Source organism: Dreissena polymorpha, chromosome 1 (genome assembly GCF_020536995.1).
Source record: "Dreissena polymorpha isolate Duluth1 chromosome 1, UMN_Dpol_1.0, whole genome shotgun sequence".
Taxonomy (NCBI): Eukaryota; Metazoa; Mollusca; class Bivalvia; order Myida; family Dreissenidae; genus Dreissena; species Dreissena polymorpha.
Window position 1 is genome coordinate 204,282,062 of NC_068355.1, and position 18,411 is coordinate 204,300,472.

At 38.2% G+C, this 18,411-nt stretch overlaps 1 protein-coding gene across 1 annotated transcript; it reads right to left on the bottom strand.

Annotated features, from left to right (window-relative positions):
- Nucleotides 1-8,344: 8,344 nt before the first annotated feature.
- Nucleotides 8,345-17,725, bottom strand: LOC127864711 (uncharacterized). The gene is made up of 8 exons (XM_052404604.1): nt 17,607-17,725; nt 17,049-17,197; nt 16,320-16,539; nt 15,210-15,366; nt 14,304-14,475; nt 9,510-9,631; nt 8,769-8,930; nt 8,345-8,536 (listed from the first exon to the last, which is right to left on the bottom strand). Exons 4-7 carry the CDS (start codon nt 15,261-15,263, stop codon nt 8,781-8,783), a joined length of 498 nt encoding a protein of 165 aa, XP_052260564.1. The 5' UTR covers nt 15,264-15,366; nt 16,320-16,539; nt 17,049-17,197; nt 17,607-17,725; the 3' UTR covers nt 8,345-8,536; nt 8,769-8,780.
- Between the last annotated feature and the right edge of the window lie 686 nt (nt 17,726-18,411).

Below are 18,411 nucleotides of genomic sequence, written 5' to 3' on the forward strand. Positions count from 1 at the left end.
TCTATCATGGTTTGTTGTCGAATAACCCACAGTAAGGAGTATAGATGCGTAGGAATTAAATCACGAGTGCGAAGCACGAGTGATTTGATAACACGCATCTATACAACTTACTGTGGGTTATTCGACAACTAACCATCACAGAAAATTATTATTTCGATTCTAACAAGATTCTTATTGATTTGGTTCAAGTTTTAGGACGTGAACTATATTTTTTAATACTCCGCCTTTCTTAGTACACAGTTCACTATTTAGTGACGTCATTGAATTGTACAAACATATGACGTCGTTTTCATTTACAAATATTTTGCAAATGACGTCGCTTTCATTGAAAACAACAATCGTAGAAACTTAATGACGTCACGTTTATTGATGCTACTGGAAAGCTTACATGCTATAAATGTTTTCTGAATTACGTTTCCTAACAAATAACATTCTTTGTAGGCGTGGTTATGCCAATAATCACCAAATATACAATTAGTTGTTTCATTACACTTATATACATGCTACATTTATTACATTTCTTTTAGAGCGGGTTTTAGCACGTGCATTTTAATGCAATATTTTCTTTATTTATTCGGAACTATTTTCGAAACATTAAGCTCCGCCCATAAGTTATTGCAGAATAACCCACGCTTGATTTGCTTCTTTGTCTATAGAAAACAAGTCACGTGCCGTGTTAGAATTCAGTATTTTTCTTTCTCTGCAGCTTGGAACTATAGCGAGAAGAGAGAGAAAAGAAGAGTATACCACTTTTATAAAGATCACATGATGAAACTATTTGAGCCTTGTTTTGGGATTACTGGGCTTAATGCATAAGCGTAAAGTGTTATCCCAGATTAGCCTGTGCAGTCCGCACAGGCTAATCAGGGACGACACTTTGAGCCAAAACTTGATTTTCGATACGAAGGGACTTCCTTGAAACTAAAAATACCAAAAAATCGCAAAGTGTCGTCCCTGATTAGCCTGTCCAGACTGCACAAGCTAATCTCGGACGACACTTTACGCACATGCATTAAGTCCAGTTTTCTCAGAACAAGGCCCATATAGTGTATACGTGTAACAAAATTGTAACAGTACATGTTACAATTAAGTATTCCGCATGGTACCATGGTAATCAGTGCAGTAAACCAGGTGTCATTGTTTCGACATTGACTTCATGAAATATGGATAAAATAATAAAATAGACATTTAAGTTTAAGGTAAATAAAACTTCACATAATATAAAATAAGATTGATATTGATAAGATCAACATTACATATTTATAAAAATAGTTTCTAGTGAGCATAAAAGGCGCATGACTGTATAGAATGACAATTAACACTTTCTTGTTGGGTTGTTTGATATAAATTGTTAAACTTACGTGTTTATCTATGCTTTCTTATTTTATTGTTCTTACTAGTGATCTTTTAATATATTTGGACCGTGCTCTGTGAAAAAGGGGTTTAATGCATGTGCGTAGTGTCGTCCCAGATGAGCCTGTGCCGTCCGCATAGGCTAATCAGGGATGACACTTTCCGCTTTTATGATATTTTTCGTTTAAAGAACGTCTCTCCGTGCTCAAAGTGAGCTTCTGTAATCATCCTATGTCAAGCGTCCAGCATCTTTTGGTGTGCGGTATGTGTGTATCGTAATATTTCATATCGTTACAAATCTAGAGGCCACGTTTCCCATCTAATCTTTATGGAACTTAGTCAGAAAATATTGGACTGTTTGAACATTATATAAAGATAGAATTTTAGTCACGTGTTTGAAACTAGGTCACTATGTCAAATCATAGCAAAATCGTGTAACCATTCTTGAGTCCACAATAGTGGTCTAAAACAGTGTATTCCTAAGGGCATAAGGAATATACTGGACTATACATTCCCAGGGTATGACACGCAGAGCGTACGTAAGTGTTAATATAGTATTGTATTGCCTGTTACTATCATTTAATACGTATTTATAATATGAAATTTGACTATACTAGTATACAAAGTTTGTATTAATATTTAATTATAATTTGCATTGCACCTATCACTGCAATAATTATAAGAATGCGGTACCATATTACTAGAATCAGCCCGGGTATGTTTCCGCGCAAGATGTATGATACGTTGGTGGGATTTACTGCCTCTTTCCCAAAGACCAAGATCTTGTCAGTTATCAGAATGTCCAGTAGATATTTGGACAGCACAGAGAAGACCGGGCCTTTGCATCGCTCCTCGATGATAAGGTTTAACACTAGTCCATGGGAGTGCAATGCGGCTCGAAGCCGGCGCCTCTGCAATGAAAAGAGGTTGCAGTGTAGCAGAATGTTGGCAGCCGTGAAGGGCTCCCGACAACGGTTCCAGAACGATGACATACTCTCCTGCGCCACCGAGTTACAGTGTGTTTCCAATCCGAAGACGCGTCGTGGCTCTGTCAAGCGTCATGGCTCTGTTAAGCGTTATGTCTCTGTCAATCGTCGTGGCTCTGTCAAGCGTCGTGATTCTGTCAAGCGTCGTGGCTCTGTCAAGCGTCGTGGCTCTGTCAAGCGTCGTGGCTCTGTCAAGCGTCTTGGCTATGTCAAACGTCTTGGCTCTGTCAAGCGCCGTGGCTCTGTCAAGCGTCGTGGCTCTGTCAAGCGTCATAGTTCTGTCAAGCGTCGTTGCTCTGCCAAGCGTCGTGGCTCTGTCAAGCGTCATGGCTATGTCAAACATCGTTTTTATGTCAAGCCTTGGCTCTGTCAAGCCTCCTGGCTTGTCAAGCGTCGTGGCTCTGTCAAGCGTCGTAGCTCTGTCAAGCGTCGTGGCTCTGTCAAGCGTCGTAGCTCTATCAATGTTACAGTTCGTTCATGGAAGCATTTTGTCATGTATTTGAGTCGCGTTTTAGAAAACTGGGCATAATGTATGTGCGTAAAGTGTCGTCCCAGATTAGCCTGTGCAGTCCGCACAGGCTAATCAGGGACGACACTTTCCTCTTTTACGACATTCTTCGTTTAAATGAAGTTTCTTCTTAGCAAAAATCCTATTTAGGCGGAAAGTATCGTCCATGATTAGCCTGTGCGCACTGCACGGCTAATCTAGGACAACACTTGACGCACATGCATTAAGCCCATTTTTCTCAGAACGCGACTCATTTTATGACGAAAGCATTCATGTTCCCATATTGAACCGCGATTGTTTGGAATAATGATTCAAATCGAGCATATTTGTTTTGTAAATATTTCCTTAATTACCATCCCTACGGTATCAGGTTTGGTATGAAAAGCATACGTATTACCTATGTATGTGACACCACATTGAAGTCTTGTCTAAGTACATGTTTAAACAGCATAGCAAGCCTAAAGTTAAATGACTTGTGTACGGACTCAAAATGACCGTTTCACAGATTTTGGCATGTATTGTAGTGTATCATTAAATGCTTTATATTAATTAATGTAAACATTTGATCTAAAAAGCTTTTGTTTAAAATCAAGAAAGAAACAAAAAAGTAACCCTCCACTGGGCTCAAACCACTGACCTCTGACGTTAAACTCTAATGATTAGACCACTCGGCCATCCGTTCTCATACAATGAATGATGTATTTTATACTTTATATAAGCAATCCTCGTAGTGTCACAAAATAAATATAACGACAACAACAGAACTCCCCCAGATTATTCAGTCGTTTCGCGTTGCAACAATTAAAAATTTTCAAGTTTTTAAATCGTCAAAAGATGCATAAAATGTATATTTCAGAGCATGGTAAATGCTCAGTATTACTGTTTCCTCGCAAAAATCATAACTTAAACGAAAATTTACGAATCTGAAACATTTCTTTTTAATTTTGTCAATTAACCAAAACGTGAAAAAGTCGCTTTAAAATGCATTCCTTAATTACGTTAGTATTAAAAAAAAATATTGTAGAAATCGCTCCTACTGGACATTGTTTTTCAAATCAAAACAACATACGGACGCATCGCTTTTGAGAAACAATATACATGTATCATAACCCATTTATGCCTAGTGGACTCTCGCATCCATCTAAATTGAATCAATTTATTTCCAAAATTAGGCATGTCTAGTATATTTATTTCTATATTTAGAATACTTCTTACGGAAATTCCATTAAGCAAACAGCGCAGACCCAGATGAGACGCCGCATGATGCGGCGTCTCATATGGTTCTACGCTGTTTGCAAAGGCCTTTTTTCTAGACGTTAGGCATAAATGGGTTATAGTCATGCGACAGCTTAGGGATGCCTTGTACTTTGATTGTTGTTAAACTTATGATAAAGTATTTCCTCGTAAACTAATGATGATCGTGTCGAAACACAAAAAGACATTGACTTTTGCAGTCGTTTCTGTCAAATATTGTTTTATCTTATATATCTGCTTTGCTTCTACTATAGCAGGTTGTCTAAATTTCGAACTTTTAAAGACCTTGACATGATAAAGTTGGTAAGGACATTCAATGTAATGTGAATAGGACTTATCTTACTTTATAGGTCATGTATGGTTTTAGAATTTGGTTTAATAAACCCAAATCAGTCTGTTAAAACCCAAATGAAGACCGATGCGGAATATCATGTACTTATTTTTGGTCTTATCATGTGTTTTTCAGATAAACCGGACTCAGCATGTATTCTTCTACGAGATAAACGAAACTTTTATGAACGTATCTGTTTCAATAATCTACTAGTTTTAAATGGCCCGAAGAAACTCTTGCCACGTGGTTGAATAAGGGGAGTGGTTATGACATACGACCCATTGTCGCATGACGCGGCTCATAGACCAGCGCTATTATGACAATATTGCATCATTCAAACCTATAGCGCTACTCGAAAGAGTCTGGATGTACATTTGATTTGCATCAAGATTTTTTTGTTGCTTACCGGTATATTTCGTGATGTTCCATGCACAATTCTTTGGTATCCTAAATCTGTAAAGTCATTTAGCCTCGCTCTGGAAAAATCGGGCTTAATGCATATGCGTTAAGTGTCGTCTCAGATTAGCATGTGCAGTCCACACCGACTAATCAGGGGCGACACTATCCGCTTTCAGACCTAGTAAAGTCATTTGGTTCAGATTTAGCTTTGATTTCAAGCGATTCCTATTTCGGATTCAACGTTGAATGAAAGACATGTTGTTGTTTTTTTTTCAAACCTTCATGTTACATTTAATCGTAACTGTTTTACACCTGTATTTAGTATTTATTCAGATGAGACCATCTCAAGGTGAATAAAGAATGCTTAACTGCTTCTTGTAAATTGCTTTTGCTCAATAAACATTTGAAAAAAAAATGCGTGCCAATTTCGTTGTAGCAGATATCAATCTTGAGAGTAGCGACTGCTTGATTACTTCTTGACATTCGCTTTTTGATCTATATGCAATTCGTATTTGTGCTCAAAAAGTGAATGTTGCTGACAACCGCTTTGAAATATTTACATTTATACCGTTTGAAATACAGACATGTCGAGAACATCTTTTTATGGAATTAATATAAATTTAAATAACCAGCTTTGAATTTAAATGACATGTTCATGATGCAATATTCTGAACGACATTCAACCATGTGCATCGGGAGTTAGAAAAGGATATGGGTATAAATAATATATACATATATTTATACCATACATTTATACATGTACTCACATTTGTGTTAATAAGACCTTGTAAAACATTGATCTGTCAATACCAAAGAAATCGAAATTAAAAACATCGACCGGTAATTTAAGTTCTTTCAATCGGGAAAATAACAAAGCTAACAATGGGAAACAATCCTTAATGCATGCTTTTAAAGTATACTCCCAGATAACCATGTGCAGTTACCGCTTTTATGGAATTTTTCGTTTAAAGGAAGTCTCTTATAAACGAAAATCTATTCTATGAGGAAAGTGTCGTCCCTGATAAATCTGTGTGGGCTGCACAGGCTAATCCTGGACGACATTTTAAGCACATGCATTATGCCCCGTATTCACAAAACGCGGCTTATATATTAAGTTATAAAGGCAATCAACTAAGCGACAACGGTGCTTACATGTGTTCACATAAAATAAATATTTGTTTGAATAGAACTGAATTTCTTCAACAGATTAACATGACGAAAGAGACTCATTGGTATACAACATCCGTTCAAACTTAATAGTCGATTGGTCGATAACACTTTCGTAGTCTTATAACATATGGAGCGAACACCATAAACTGATCTTGAAAACAACATTCGCAAAGTGCGCTTTATTGATAGTATATGTTATGCTAGTATGCAATGCGTACACAGAAAAAAGAAACGCCGTAAACATTCAAATATATTGTACGATATATGCCGCGAAATTTCAACGTATGTTTAATTCTCAGAGGTAAAGATACTTTCGCATCTGCTGAACGTACTGTTTGAGATCTCATACATGCGAGAGTGAGTGACAAGATCCATTAACACTACAGGTCCAAAAACTTCCGTCACTGCAGCGAGACTTCCCGGATCGTTCACCTGTAAAATAACGATATGAGCCTTGCTCTGGGAAAGCAGGGCTTAAGGCATGTACGTAAAGTGCACTTCGCAGAGACGACACGTTCCGCCTTGACTTGATTTTCGCTAAGAATAGACCATTTTTAGCGAAAAATTCCGTAAAAGCGAAAAGTGTCGTCCCTGATAAGTCTGTGCGGACTGGACAGGCTAATCTGAAATAACTCTTTACGCACATGCATTAAGCCCATTTTTCGCAGAACGGGGTTTGATCACCGTTTTCAACAGTATACAAGTCATATCGTGGCGGCCAGTTAACATACACTTTTAATTGGCTAGCTGATTTTCAATTACTTAGTACTAGTGGTGAGTTGATTAATCAGGTCGTCGACGAGTCATCGACGAATTTCTGCTGACGTGACGATGACCATGAAAATTTAGAGTCGACGAAAAGTTGACGATTTTTTTACCGCACGGATCACTCGATATATATGTTTTTGTGTGCAAAAGTTTAAATCTTTAAAAATATACTTTAAGCACCCAGCCCCTAGCATATTCAGCTCCATTTTTTACAATAACAATAGTGCAGTAAGGTTCAATATTTCAGCGTACATACATAACAACTTTCAATGTTTTCAATGAGATACAAGTACAAGTACAACGAACGCAGACAGCAAAATAAATTCGAAATCATGGAGGATTTACACATTGCAAATGCAATTCCTAATGGCAATAAGTAAGTTTTCAATCCTTATTGTCTTTCTGAGTTGTATCAAAAACAACGGTAGTGGATCCAGTGGGGCTGAAATGTTATCATGGTTATTCAGGTAAATTTTACATAATTTCGCGACCTGTCAAATTGTGTTCCTGCATCATGTAATGTCTAGGAATCATCTTTCCTCATATACTTAGTTTAAATGCTATTGTTTCTGTTCACCAATAAGTTGTATAGACCAGAAATTTTCCTATTATTCAAAACTTCATTCTTAATTAAATAGCAAAAAAACTGTAAATTTGTAATTCGAAAGTAAAATTCAAGTTTTTCTTGCTGAACAATATAAAGTTAATTAATAAAATTGTCATATATTAGTTGAATTCATATTGGCTTTGTAACTGAGCCTGCGGCCTCAGGCCAATACGGCTGTCTTCAGCTCAATAACAAAGCCAATATGACTTCAACTAATCAATAACATTATAAAACAACCCCTTTAAACCTATCAGCGATCGTAATACCGATGTGTATAGCGGCTATAGCCAATTCATTCAAGATGTCGGTCAGAGAAGAATTTGTTCCCTTTACATGTCAAGAAACTATTATCATAAGGTCCATATTCAAGTAGATATTTTCATATTCTTCTGATAATGATCATACAAGTTTTTCTTTTGAAATAAAATTACTTTTTAAAGGTCTGTTTTTATTTAATAATCTGTATTACTCTTCACTCTGTACAAGATTTGTTGTAGTTATTGGGGTTTAAGCCTTTTTCACACAGTACATACCATTGCAGCCACAATATTTCAAACACAAAGCAAGATTTTTAAGCATGTATTGATTATTAAATCACAAAACACATAAGGAATAGTCATGATAAAGTTCTTTTTGATAAAATATAGTAATATAATGTTAATATCAACAAACACATTGGTTAAATATTAAAAACTTAATTTTTTGTTAAAAAAGCTGATTAATTGATTAATCGCTGATTATGGCCTCCGATTAATCGACTCCGTTTTGGGGAACCGATTCCAATCACTTAGTACAAAAGTTAGTACACATGCTTTTATCAGATCTGTTAACTGCCCTACTTGAATCAGAGGTATGGGGAGAATGGTCGTATATATATGAACACATCACTTGCGAATGTAAATGTTCGTCACAACATTAAAAAACAATGTTGTTTTTACAGTTTTGCAATACAGTTTTGAGATGTTCACTGCTTGCTACTACACTTGTACAGTACAGGTGGCATATGACATAATGTTAAGAAAGGTATAACAACTGACCACAACTTGGTAGATCTCCTTCTTGTGCCCAGTTTTTATTGTGTCGTCAATGCGGCCGTTTGTGATGTTGTACAGTTTCACGTTCTTGCCAAAACGTGACAAAACGTGACGTCACGAGGAGTTCTACAATGGAAGAATGACGTCATAGACAGAGACAGAGATAAAGTGGGCGGAACGGTTTCTAACACGTTCTGACCCAAATCGTTCAGTTAGCAAAATCTTTAAATCATGAATTTGATTTCTTAGTGACGCGGAATAGTAATGACACACCATGACCGGAATATTTAATAACTATGTTGTGAATACTGCCACCTCCACACATGAATTGTAAAATGCAAATAAGAATTGTACGTACGCTTCCGTTTGGTCAAGATACACACTCGACTACTCGACCCGGAAACACGATGCTGACGTCCATCTTTTCAAGGTCAAACAAGTAAAACTTATCGTAAATTTCCATGACCACTGATCTGTTGTCTGCTTCGTAAAACCTCGTGTTTGCATTGCAGGTCACCTTCTGTTGAGTATAACGTTTGTAATTATGACGCACGATACTTCGTTATTTTTGAAAAGTTTACTTTATTGGACTGTTTTGTAATCAAATTAATCATGAACGTATCTTAAGTATCGAATAATTTTCAGGGGGAATGCAACATTTTACAAAAATATGGACGTTTTAAGTGTAGAAAGAATAATTACATAAAAGAGACTCAATAAAATATTTGAAAACAAACAGTAATTAATTGATAATTTATATGAGCCGCGTTCTGGGAAAGACTGGGCTGGACGCATTGCGTACAGTGTGCAGTCCGCAGAGGTTAATCAGGGACGACAGTTTCCACGCTGAAATTTCGTAAAAAAGAGACTTCATTTTAAGGAAAAAATTCAACAAACGTAGAAAGTGTCGTTTCTGATTAGCTTGTACGGACTGCACAGGCTAATCTGGGACAACAATTTACGCACGTGCATGAACCCTACTTTTCACAGAACGGGGCTCATATAGACGTCATCATTATATGTTGTCGAAATTCATTGAAGCAAATGGGAGCAATACACATACAATTAGCAAAGAGCGAAATAAAAACCGTCGTCTAACAAGTTCTCGGATGGCGCGGTATTCCAGTCTGCCGACATTATACACGCCGACTATGTTCGGCGAGTCCTCTCCCGCACTGCCGGTCACGAACAACGCATCCTGGTGGCCCAGTGGAACACGTCCTGTGGAGACAGACTTTATTGAGGCTACCGGTAATTAAAGAATAATTGTTAGTGTTCCGAATGATATTGCGGTGTATTTTACTTGAAAGCGAAATATTTCCTAAAAACAATAATGTGTAGCATTAAACATTTAACTAAAATAATTGTTATGGTGGTCCGCCGGAAAACACTTTCTGTGTAGACAGACTTTATTGAGGCTAATTAAAGAATAATTGTTAGTTTTCTTAATGCTATTGCGGTGTATTTTTACTTTATAGCGAGGCCATTGAAATGTTTTTCTTTCTCTGCGCACACAGTACCCGTTGTTGTTTTATTGAATATTATGTGTAACCTTTAACTAATATAATTTTTAAGTTATATAATAAGCAAATACGTTTCTCTGAAATCTTTCTTTACAACAAAAATAAATATAAATAAGCTGTATGTTATTAAAGTCGCGAATCAAGAGGACTAAAAACATGCGCTAAAAATAACAACTTGAACTTAATAAAATATAATAAATGACGTTAAAATTGAAACGAAACCGGAAACGAAACAGCCCTAAAAATAAGTAAAATATAATTATATATGAGCCGCACTCTGCGAAAATGGAGTTTAATGCATGTGCGAAAAGTGTCGTATCAGATCGGATTGTGAATCTGCACAGGCTAATTACGGACAACACTTTTCGCTTTAATAGAAATTTTCGTTTAAAGGAAGTCTCTTCTAAAGTAAAATCCAGTCTAAGCGACAAGTGTCGTTCCTGGTTCGCCTGTGTGGACTGCATGACCTAATCTGGGTTGACACGTATATGCTGATTGCATGACCTAATCTGGGGTGACACGTATAAGCTGACTGCATGACCTAATCTGGGGTGACACGTAACGCTGACTGCATGGCCTAATCTGGGGTGACACGTAACGCTGACTGCATGACCTAATCTGGGGTGACACGTATATGCTGATTGCATGACCTAATCTGGGGTGACACGTATGTGCTGACTGCATGACCTAATCTGGGGTGACACGTAACGCTGACTGCATGGCCTAATCTGGGGTGACACGTAACGCTGACTGCATGACCTAATCTGGGGTGACACGTATATGCTGATTGCATGACCTAATCTGGGGTGACACGTATGTGCTGACTGCATGACCTAATCTGGGGTGACACGCAACGCTGACTGCATGGCCTAATCTGGGGTGACACGTATGTGCTGACTGCATGACCTAATTTGGGGTGACACGTAACGCTGACTGCATGACCTAATCTGGGGTGACACGTAACGCTGACTGCATGGCCTAATCTGGGGTGACACGTATGTGCTGACTGCATGACCTAATCTGGGGTGACACGTAACGCTGACTGCATGACCTAATCTGGGGTGACACGTATGTGCTGACTGCATGGCCTAATCTGGGGTGACACGTATGTGCTGACTGCATGACCTTATCTGGGTTGACACGTAACGCAAATGCATTAATCCCCGTTTTACCAGAATATTTTCTTATATTTTTTATATTTTATATATTTTTTTGCAATCGTTACCACCGTTACCATGTCAACGGTGCGCGCGCCTTTCAGATCATTTGTTTGTTCCAGACGATCTTCCTCCTGTCGCGAAGAGCGGTGCACGATGCCATGAAAATATGCCACATCTTGTAATCGCAATCGTTGATACAGGCCGAACCATGAGTAGTTGAATAAATATCATTTTTGTTCTTAACCAAAGTCATAGTAATTATTTATATATGTGTATATATTTTTATGTATGTATGTATGTATGTATTTATGTATTATTTTGAATTTATTAATTTAATAAATGTTATATGTTTATTTTTAAACGAAGAACTGGAATGTTTTACGTAACTTGTGTTTGTAAGCCTTCTGAATCGTTATTGCATGTAAAGATTTTACATGGATAAAGATTTTTGTGAAACCCCGAACAAAGGAAGAATTACTTGCAGTGTGGCAGTGTTATGAAATTCGAGGGATCCGTAGCTTATATAGAGATAAATCTGCCGTCGACAGAGAAGTTTATACTGCGGATGCAGAGACTATCGTCGGCTAAAAGAAAGAAAGTTATACAAATTAGCCTCGCTCTGGGAAAAATGGCTTTATGACTGTGCGTTAAGTATCGTCCTTATTCGACTGTGCAGTCCGGACACGCTGATCAGGGACAACACTTCCGCCTAAATTGGATTTTCTTTAAAGGAAAAATACCATAAAGCGGAATGTGTCGTCTTTAATTAGTCTGTTCAGACTGCACAGGGTTATCTGGGACCACACTTTACGTACAAGCAAGAAGACCCGTTTTCCCATAGCGAGTCTCTAATACATTCTTTATCTTAGTAAATACTTGTATACATATATAGTTTGTTCGGACTGCACAGTCTTATCTGGGACCACACTTTACGCACTAGCAAGAGGACTGCACAGTCTTATCTGGGACCACACTTTACGCACAAGCAAGAGGACTGCACAGTCGTATCTGGCACCACACTTTACGAACTAGCCAGAGGACTGCACAGTCTTATCTGGGACAACACTTTACGAACAAGCAAGACGACTTCACAGTCTTATCTGGCACCACACTTTACGCACAAGCAAGAGGACTGCACAGTCGTATCTGGCACCACACTTTACGAACTAGCCAGAGGACTGCACAATCTTATCTGGGACCACACTTTACGCACAAGCAAGAGGACTGCACAGTCGTATCTGGCACCACACTTTACGAACTAGCCAGAGGACTGCACAGTCTTATCTGGGACAACACTTTACGCACTAGCAAGACGACTTCACAGTCTTATCTGGCACCACACTTTACGCACAAGCAAGAGGACTGCACAGTCTTATCTGGGACCACACTTTACGAACAAGCAAGACGACTTTACAGTCTTATCTGGGACCACACTTTACGCACAAGCAAGAGGACTGCACAGTCTTATCTGGGACCACACTTTACGCACAAGCAAGAGGACTGCACAGTCGTTTCTGGCACCACACTTTACGTACAAGCAAGAAGTACCGTTTACCCATAGCGAGTCTCTAATACATTCTTTATCTTAGTAAATACTTGAATACATATATAGTATGTGCGGACTGCACAGTCTTATCTGGGACCACACTTAACGTACTAGCAAGAAGCCCCGGTTTACCCATAACGAGTCTCTAATACATTCAATATCTAAGTCAATACTTGTATACATATACAGTATGTGCGGACTGCACATGCTTATCTGGGACCACACTTTACGCTGTTACCAAAATCGCCGTTGAGTAGCGGTATGTCCATACATTGTTTACCTGCAAACAGGAATGCGATAATGAAGGTTATATAATATTTTTTATTAAAACCATATAACATCGGATACTTTTGGCAGTTGAATCGATTCCATTTCATAGCAAGACCAACGTATTGATGTCTTTTGAGATGATTCTAAGAGCGCACCCCGAGTGTGGATTTCATAAGTGATAGCCCGGTCGCAAACGAACAAACTATCGACTGCATCATTGCAACCGAATAAGAGTTGAATGCAACTGCAGCGTGCAAACTACCAATTCTTTGCAATGACCTGTATTCGTGATATATTTGTATGTTTTAGTTGGGGTTTTTGTTATAAAAAAGTAAATAATAATAATAATTTCATGCCTGTTAAGTTTTATGGAGTTTAATTGGTACTTTTAAATGTGGAAGATACATTTTAAATATGCATTTTACATTTTAAGTATACATTTTCTTTGAGAGGTGAAATGACGTTGTGTTTATGAATTTACAGCGAATCAGAACTGATTGTTGATAAAATTATCCGACATTCGTTATTTTATTTCATATCATTTATTCGTTCCGAAAATTCGTCAGTAACCACCAACACCGTTGAATAACAATAGGGAGTTTGAAAAGAAACTCGTGACAGGTTCTATCCAAGTATATAGATAAAGTCATTTTCGGCTTGGCCTAATTATTGTGTTGATGTTCTGTTTGTTTGCAAAAATATGTTAATTGATGATTTATGATAAGAACACATTTTAATATTTCAAAGACTAGCAAAATACTAATAAACATGCATACATACACAATCAAAAATATATATTTCAATATAGAGTTTTTTATTGGTAATGCTCGCCTGTTTGCAGACCTTTTACTTTTATTACGTTGCCAAATTTCACGCCGATCCACTCATAACCATGACAAAACGCGACCTTTCTAGACTGACCTTTACCCGTCACATTGCGTAGCAACCGTGGGGGTCGACCTTGATGTTCCAGATTTTGATCTCCTCCAACGACCCGCAGACTAAAGAAGGTCAAGCGTTAATAATCTCTCTATATGAGACCATCTTGTTTAGCGTTTCACGTTTGTTTACAGTTTAGAACCAATTTATTTTGGTTTCGTTTCTTTAGATGACTGTGAATTATTTTATTTTTCATCACACCATTAAACGGTAAATACGGACCTCTCTCGTGCAATATTTGTTTCATCGTAATGAAAATATGTGGCCTCGATTACGCTTATATATGTTGATAAAGAAGTTCAAAACTGTAATAATATATACACTCTTACAATTTATACATGTCGAAAATTGCGAAACTTAAAACGTTAATTCAGTTTCGTAACCCCCCCCCCCCCCCCCCACACACACACAAAAAGCAACTCTTTTATAAAGTTATGCCATAACGTATAATGCACCTGTGATTACGTAATTTCCACATGACGTAACCGTCATCATGTCAATTTCGGACGCGTGCACGTGGATGCTGTGTAGCAGTTGAACCCCGGGACGCTCCAGGATGTTGACATCGGGCTCGAACCACACTTTTGAGCTATATTCACGAAAGCGCTGCTTGAACTCGGCTGTTGTCTGAAACAAAACACTGCATTGAGCCGCGTCATGCGAATATGGGTTGTATGCCGATTGCGCACTCTGGTCAGGAGTTACTTTGTCCTCTTTAAAGTCATGCGATATTTCGTGATGTCAATAGCAGACATGGTAGCTCCTGATCCAACTGAATGAATGCGCAGGCTGGTCTGGGGCTTCGCTGACCACATACGGCAAAAGAACAGTGTTCGCATGAAGCGGCTCAATTCATACAGAACTTTTAAGAAAACATTTCTCGGTGATTTTCCTTGTTAAATGTCCGTATACATATAACGTATTATAACATCAAACAGCATATTTTGATTATTTTTGGTGAAAAAGAGTGTTCCACTTGTATGCGCGGGGTTTCTTAAGTAATAACGATATTTGAATAGCAGATCTCTTATTCAATGATCTATTATTCAAGTGCTACCGGAGATGTACAAAAATGATTTTGTATTCTTGTTTTACCTTAATGTATGTTTATAAATATGCGTCTTGTTCTGGGAAAACTGGGCTTAACGCATGTAAATAAACTGTCGTCCCAGATTAGCCAGAACAGTCAGCAACTTTCCGCTTATATGGAATTTTTCGTTAAAAAGAAGTCTCTTCTGAACGCAAATCCAGTTTCGGCGAAAAGTATCGTCCCTGATTATGGTTATCTGGGACAACACTTTGAGCAGATGCATTAAGACCAGCTTTCTTGAAACGAGGCTCATATCAGTCCTATTTCAAACCTCGTTGTCCTCCAGGCGCCCTAGAAGCTGAGGCATGAACTGAACCGGATCCATCTGCAGCCCCTTCCGGGAGAGCAAAAGCGCCTCCAGAATGCACTTGATCAGGGGTTTCCCCGGGAATGCCGCTTTGGCCGCCGTAAAGTCGTCTAAAAGCGCCCTTGGAGAGCCGCGAGAGACATGCGTGAATTACATACTTTTAAGACGCGTTTGGCTCATGTTCCAGTGTTAATACAAGAGACAGTGTTAGTGTTTATTTTGACAGTAAAACCATGTACTATTATCTATCTTCATATATTTTTTAAAGAAAATCTAAAAGTGTTACCGAGCAAAGTTAACTTACTTAATGTTCACATAAAAAACTCAAACAATCTAAATTAAAGTGAGACTGCACGATTTTTATATGTGTTATATTGATAAAAATATGTTAGAATAACACGAAATAGGCAAGAAAAAATAAACTTCGAAAACGAATTTCATAAAATGCAGCTTCGACAAATTAGCGCCCCGAGCCGATTGTGACGAAGATATTTCGTACATATTTTCCTACAATAACCGAAGCATTCGTCTTTTTATTAGGATCGGAGTTACTGTTCGTGTGTCGTATGAATAGATATCGTTGCAGGAAATTAAAATGATCCTTAAAACAAAATTGTGTCTTTGTGTCGTATGAACGAATCTGCACTAAAACTAAATTTAGATTCACATCGTACATGCATGATATACATGCTGGCGAATTCGACTCCCGGGATTCGACTGTACAGACATTTCGATTTCAGAATTAAATATCTGGCTTATTTCGCATTGTTCTTCTTAACTTTTACTTTAATTTCTTTTGAAATATATGTATAATAATTTTTTTTTGCACATTTGATGTAAATTAATAAATATTTGACAAAATCGTGCGGTCTCACTTTAACGTGTATTTAAACAGGTAAAACAGTCATTTTATCAGTCTACAGTTACATCAGGTAACTAAGTCCGCATACAATAGTTACAGTGGTAACAATGACAGTAAACGACAACTAAAACCAAAGGTAGAGGGTTAGGTCGTAACAATTTAAGTGAGTAATTATAACATACGATGTAACATTTCTTAACCATAACGCTTACTCAACAGGAAGTGCGTGTAACTTAGCAACGCAGAAGTGCACGTTGGCGAGACACTCCTTCTTGAGAAGGTCAACGTGACCCGCGTGCAAGCGGTGATAGGGGAGATTGTTGAGAGCCAGATTGTTGTAATCAACCTCTCTGAAGCGAAAGGGCTGTGACGTCCCATAGCGGTCCTCTTCTATTACCTCCCCTTCAGCGTTCGTATACGGCTTTTTTCTTCCTGGAATAAAACACTTTAAAGCTTATTTTAGCATAATTCTCGGAAAACTGGTCTTTATGCATGTGCGTAAAGTGCCTCCCAGATTAGCCTCTGCAGTCAGCACAGGCTAATCCGGGACAATGTAAGCACATGCATTAAGTCCGGTTTTCCTAAAGCGAGACTTATATAGATACTCACGTGCTAGCACATGAATTTGGTTACATGTATTTTCGGTGAAAATTTCGATATTACAGAGAGTGAATTAGTAAAACCAATGTCAAAAGTCTCTATTTAAAAATGACTTGCGGCAATTCGAAAAGAACGAAACGTTTAAAAACTCATGAATACGATAATGTTCCTCATCATACTTCTTTATTGGAGGATCAAAAATTATCAAAGACTTAAATAGCAAATTGCGCCTGATTGAACAATCAACTTATATTTTCATTTTTTGCATACTCGTTATTGTGATTATCTTTCTGATATAACGATTAACTGTCCATACATATCATAATTATGCGCAATACTACCATTGGCCCAGGTTCCCGCGAAGAAATCAACTAGGTTGCTATGGAGACGCTTTTCTGCGCATAATCTGCGCAGTAGCGCTTGTGCGCAGCTTCCGTAAACTGACGGTGGTACTTGTTCAACACGCGCGCACCGTCTGCACCGCGCTCAACTGCGGTAAAAAACAACACATCTGTTAATTATAGTCAATCACAGAGCATTACAAAAATACGCGAAGTGTGTATGTATTACATGCAGAATGTAGATAATGAACCTCTTCCGCTGATGCTTAAGTCATAAGCAAGTCACGTAAAGAAAGTTGAACTAAGTGTTTCTCAGCTGAAAACTAATCAGAAAGCATCAAGTGGTAGCGAACCTACATGATCACAAGTCCTTAAGGCAGACGTTCAACCGCGTTGCGATAACCGCTTTATCTTAATGTTAATAATATGCGATGTTGATAATGAATTGGAAATCCCAATATAAATCGCCATAGTACATATAACATCATTGTCTTCTCATCAGCTCGACGTTCGTAAAACATTAAATTCAAACGAGAAAATAACAGTTAAGTTCAGAACCGACATATTGGTCGATGTCCGCCCGTATGCACACGAGAAGTAGAGGGGGCAGTCTGCGCATGGGCGGTGTCAAGTAGGTGTAGACGTCATTTAATACGTCATCATCGCATCACAACACGTCATCAATCTCCACCTCGGTGATTTCGTTATTGGCTGAAGTAAAGATCCATTATTGAAGTGGATCTTTGCTAAACGAGACTTCCATTAATGTGCTGGCAAGTAGATAAACAAGTGATCCTCGTTCTGGGAAAGCTGGTCTTAATGCATGTGCGAAAAGTGCCGTCCCAGATGAGCATGTGTGGCGTGGCCCGGACAGGCTTATCAGGGAAGGCATGTTCCGCTTTTATTTGGTTAGTATACAATCTCTTCTAGATAAACAAAAATCCAGTTAAGGCCGAATTAAGTGCTTTAAGGCCAGTTTACCCAGAACAAGACTTGAATACAAGTGACTCAACCCCCACCTAAGGTAAAATATCCCAAGGCGCGACACACCAATATCCGGCCGTGCAGTTTCTCCAGACGACTGAACAGGAAGTCGACTGAGGTACGGACTGTCGTCTGCAGTACTGTCCGTGACGGCGGGTCGAACGAGCGCCAAAGCATGGCTTCGTCAAACGACAGCTGATCAGAATTGAACAAAATGTCAGTATAGCGTTATACAAAATAATTTATTGAAAAACAACCTAGCTGTGTAATTTCTGGTTTGCATCAAACGTTCAAGTTTCTACTCACTTCAAACTTGTCGACTAATATGATCCTGATTGAAGACTTTTTGGACGGAACGGTTATAACTTAGGATTACCCA

Bases quoted from the DNA above. Each gene is read 5' to 3' on its own strand.
- LOC127864711 (XM_052404604.1), bottom strand. From the start codon at position 15,263: ATGGATCCGGTTCAGTTCATGCCTCAGCTTCTAGGGCGCCTGGAGGAC. The intron at 9,632-14,303 runs GTGCATTATACG...CTGTCTCCACAG, and splicing joins TGGAAATTACGTAATCACAG to GACGTGTTCCACTGGGCCAC. The intron at 8,931-9,509 runs GTTAGACGACGG...TATACTCAACAG, and splicing joins ACCGCGCCATCCGAGAACTT to AAGGTGACCTGCAATGCAAA.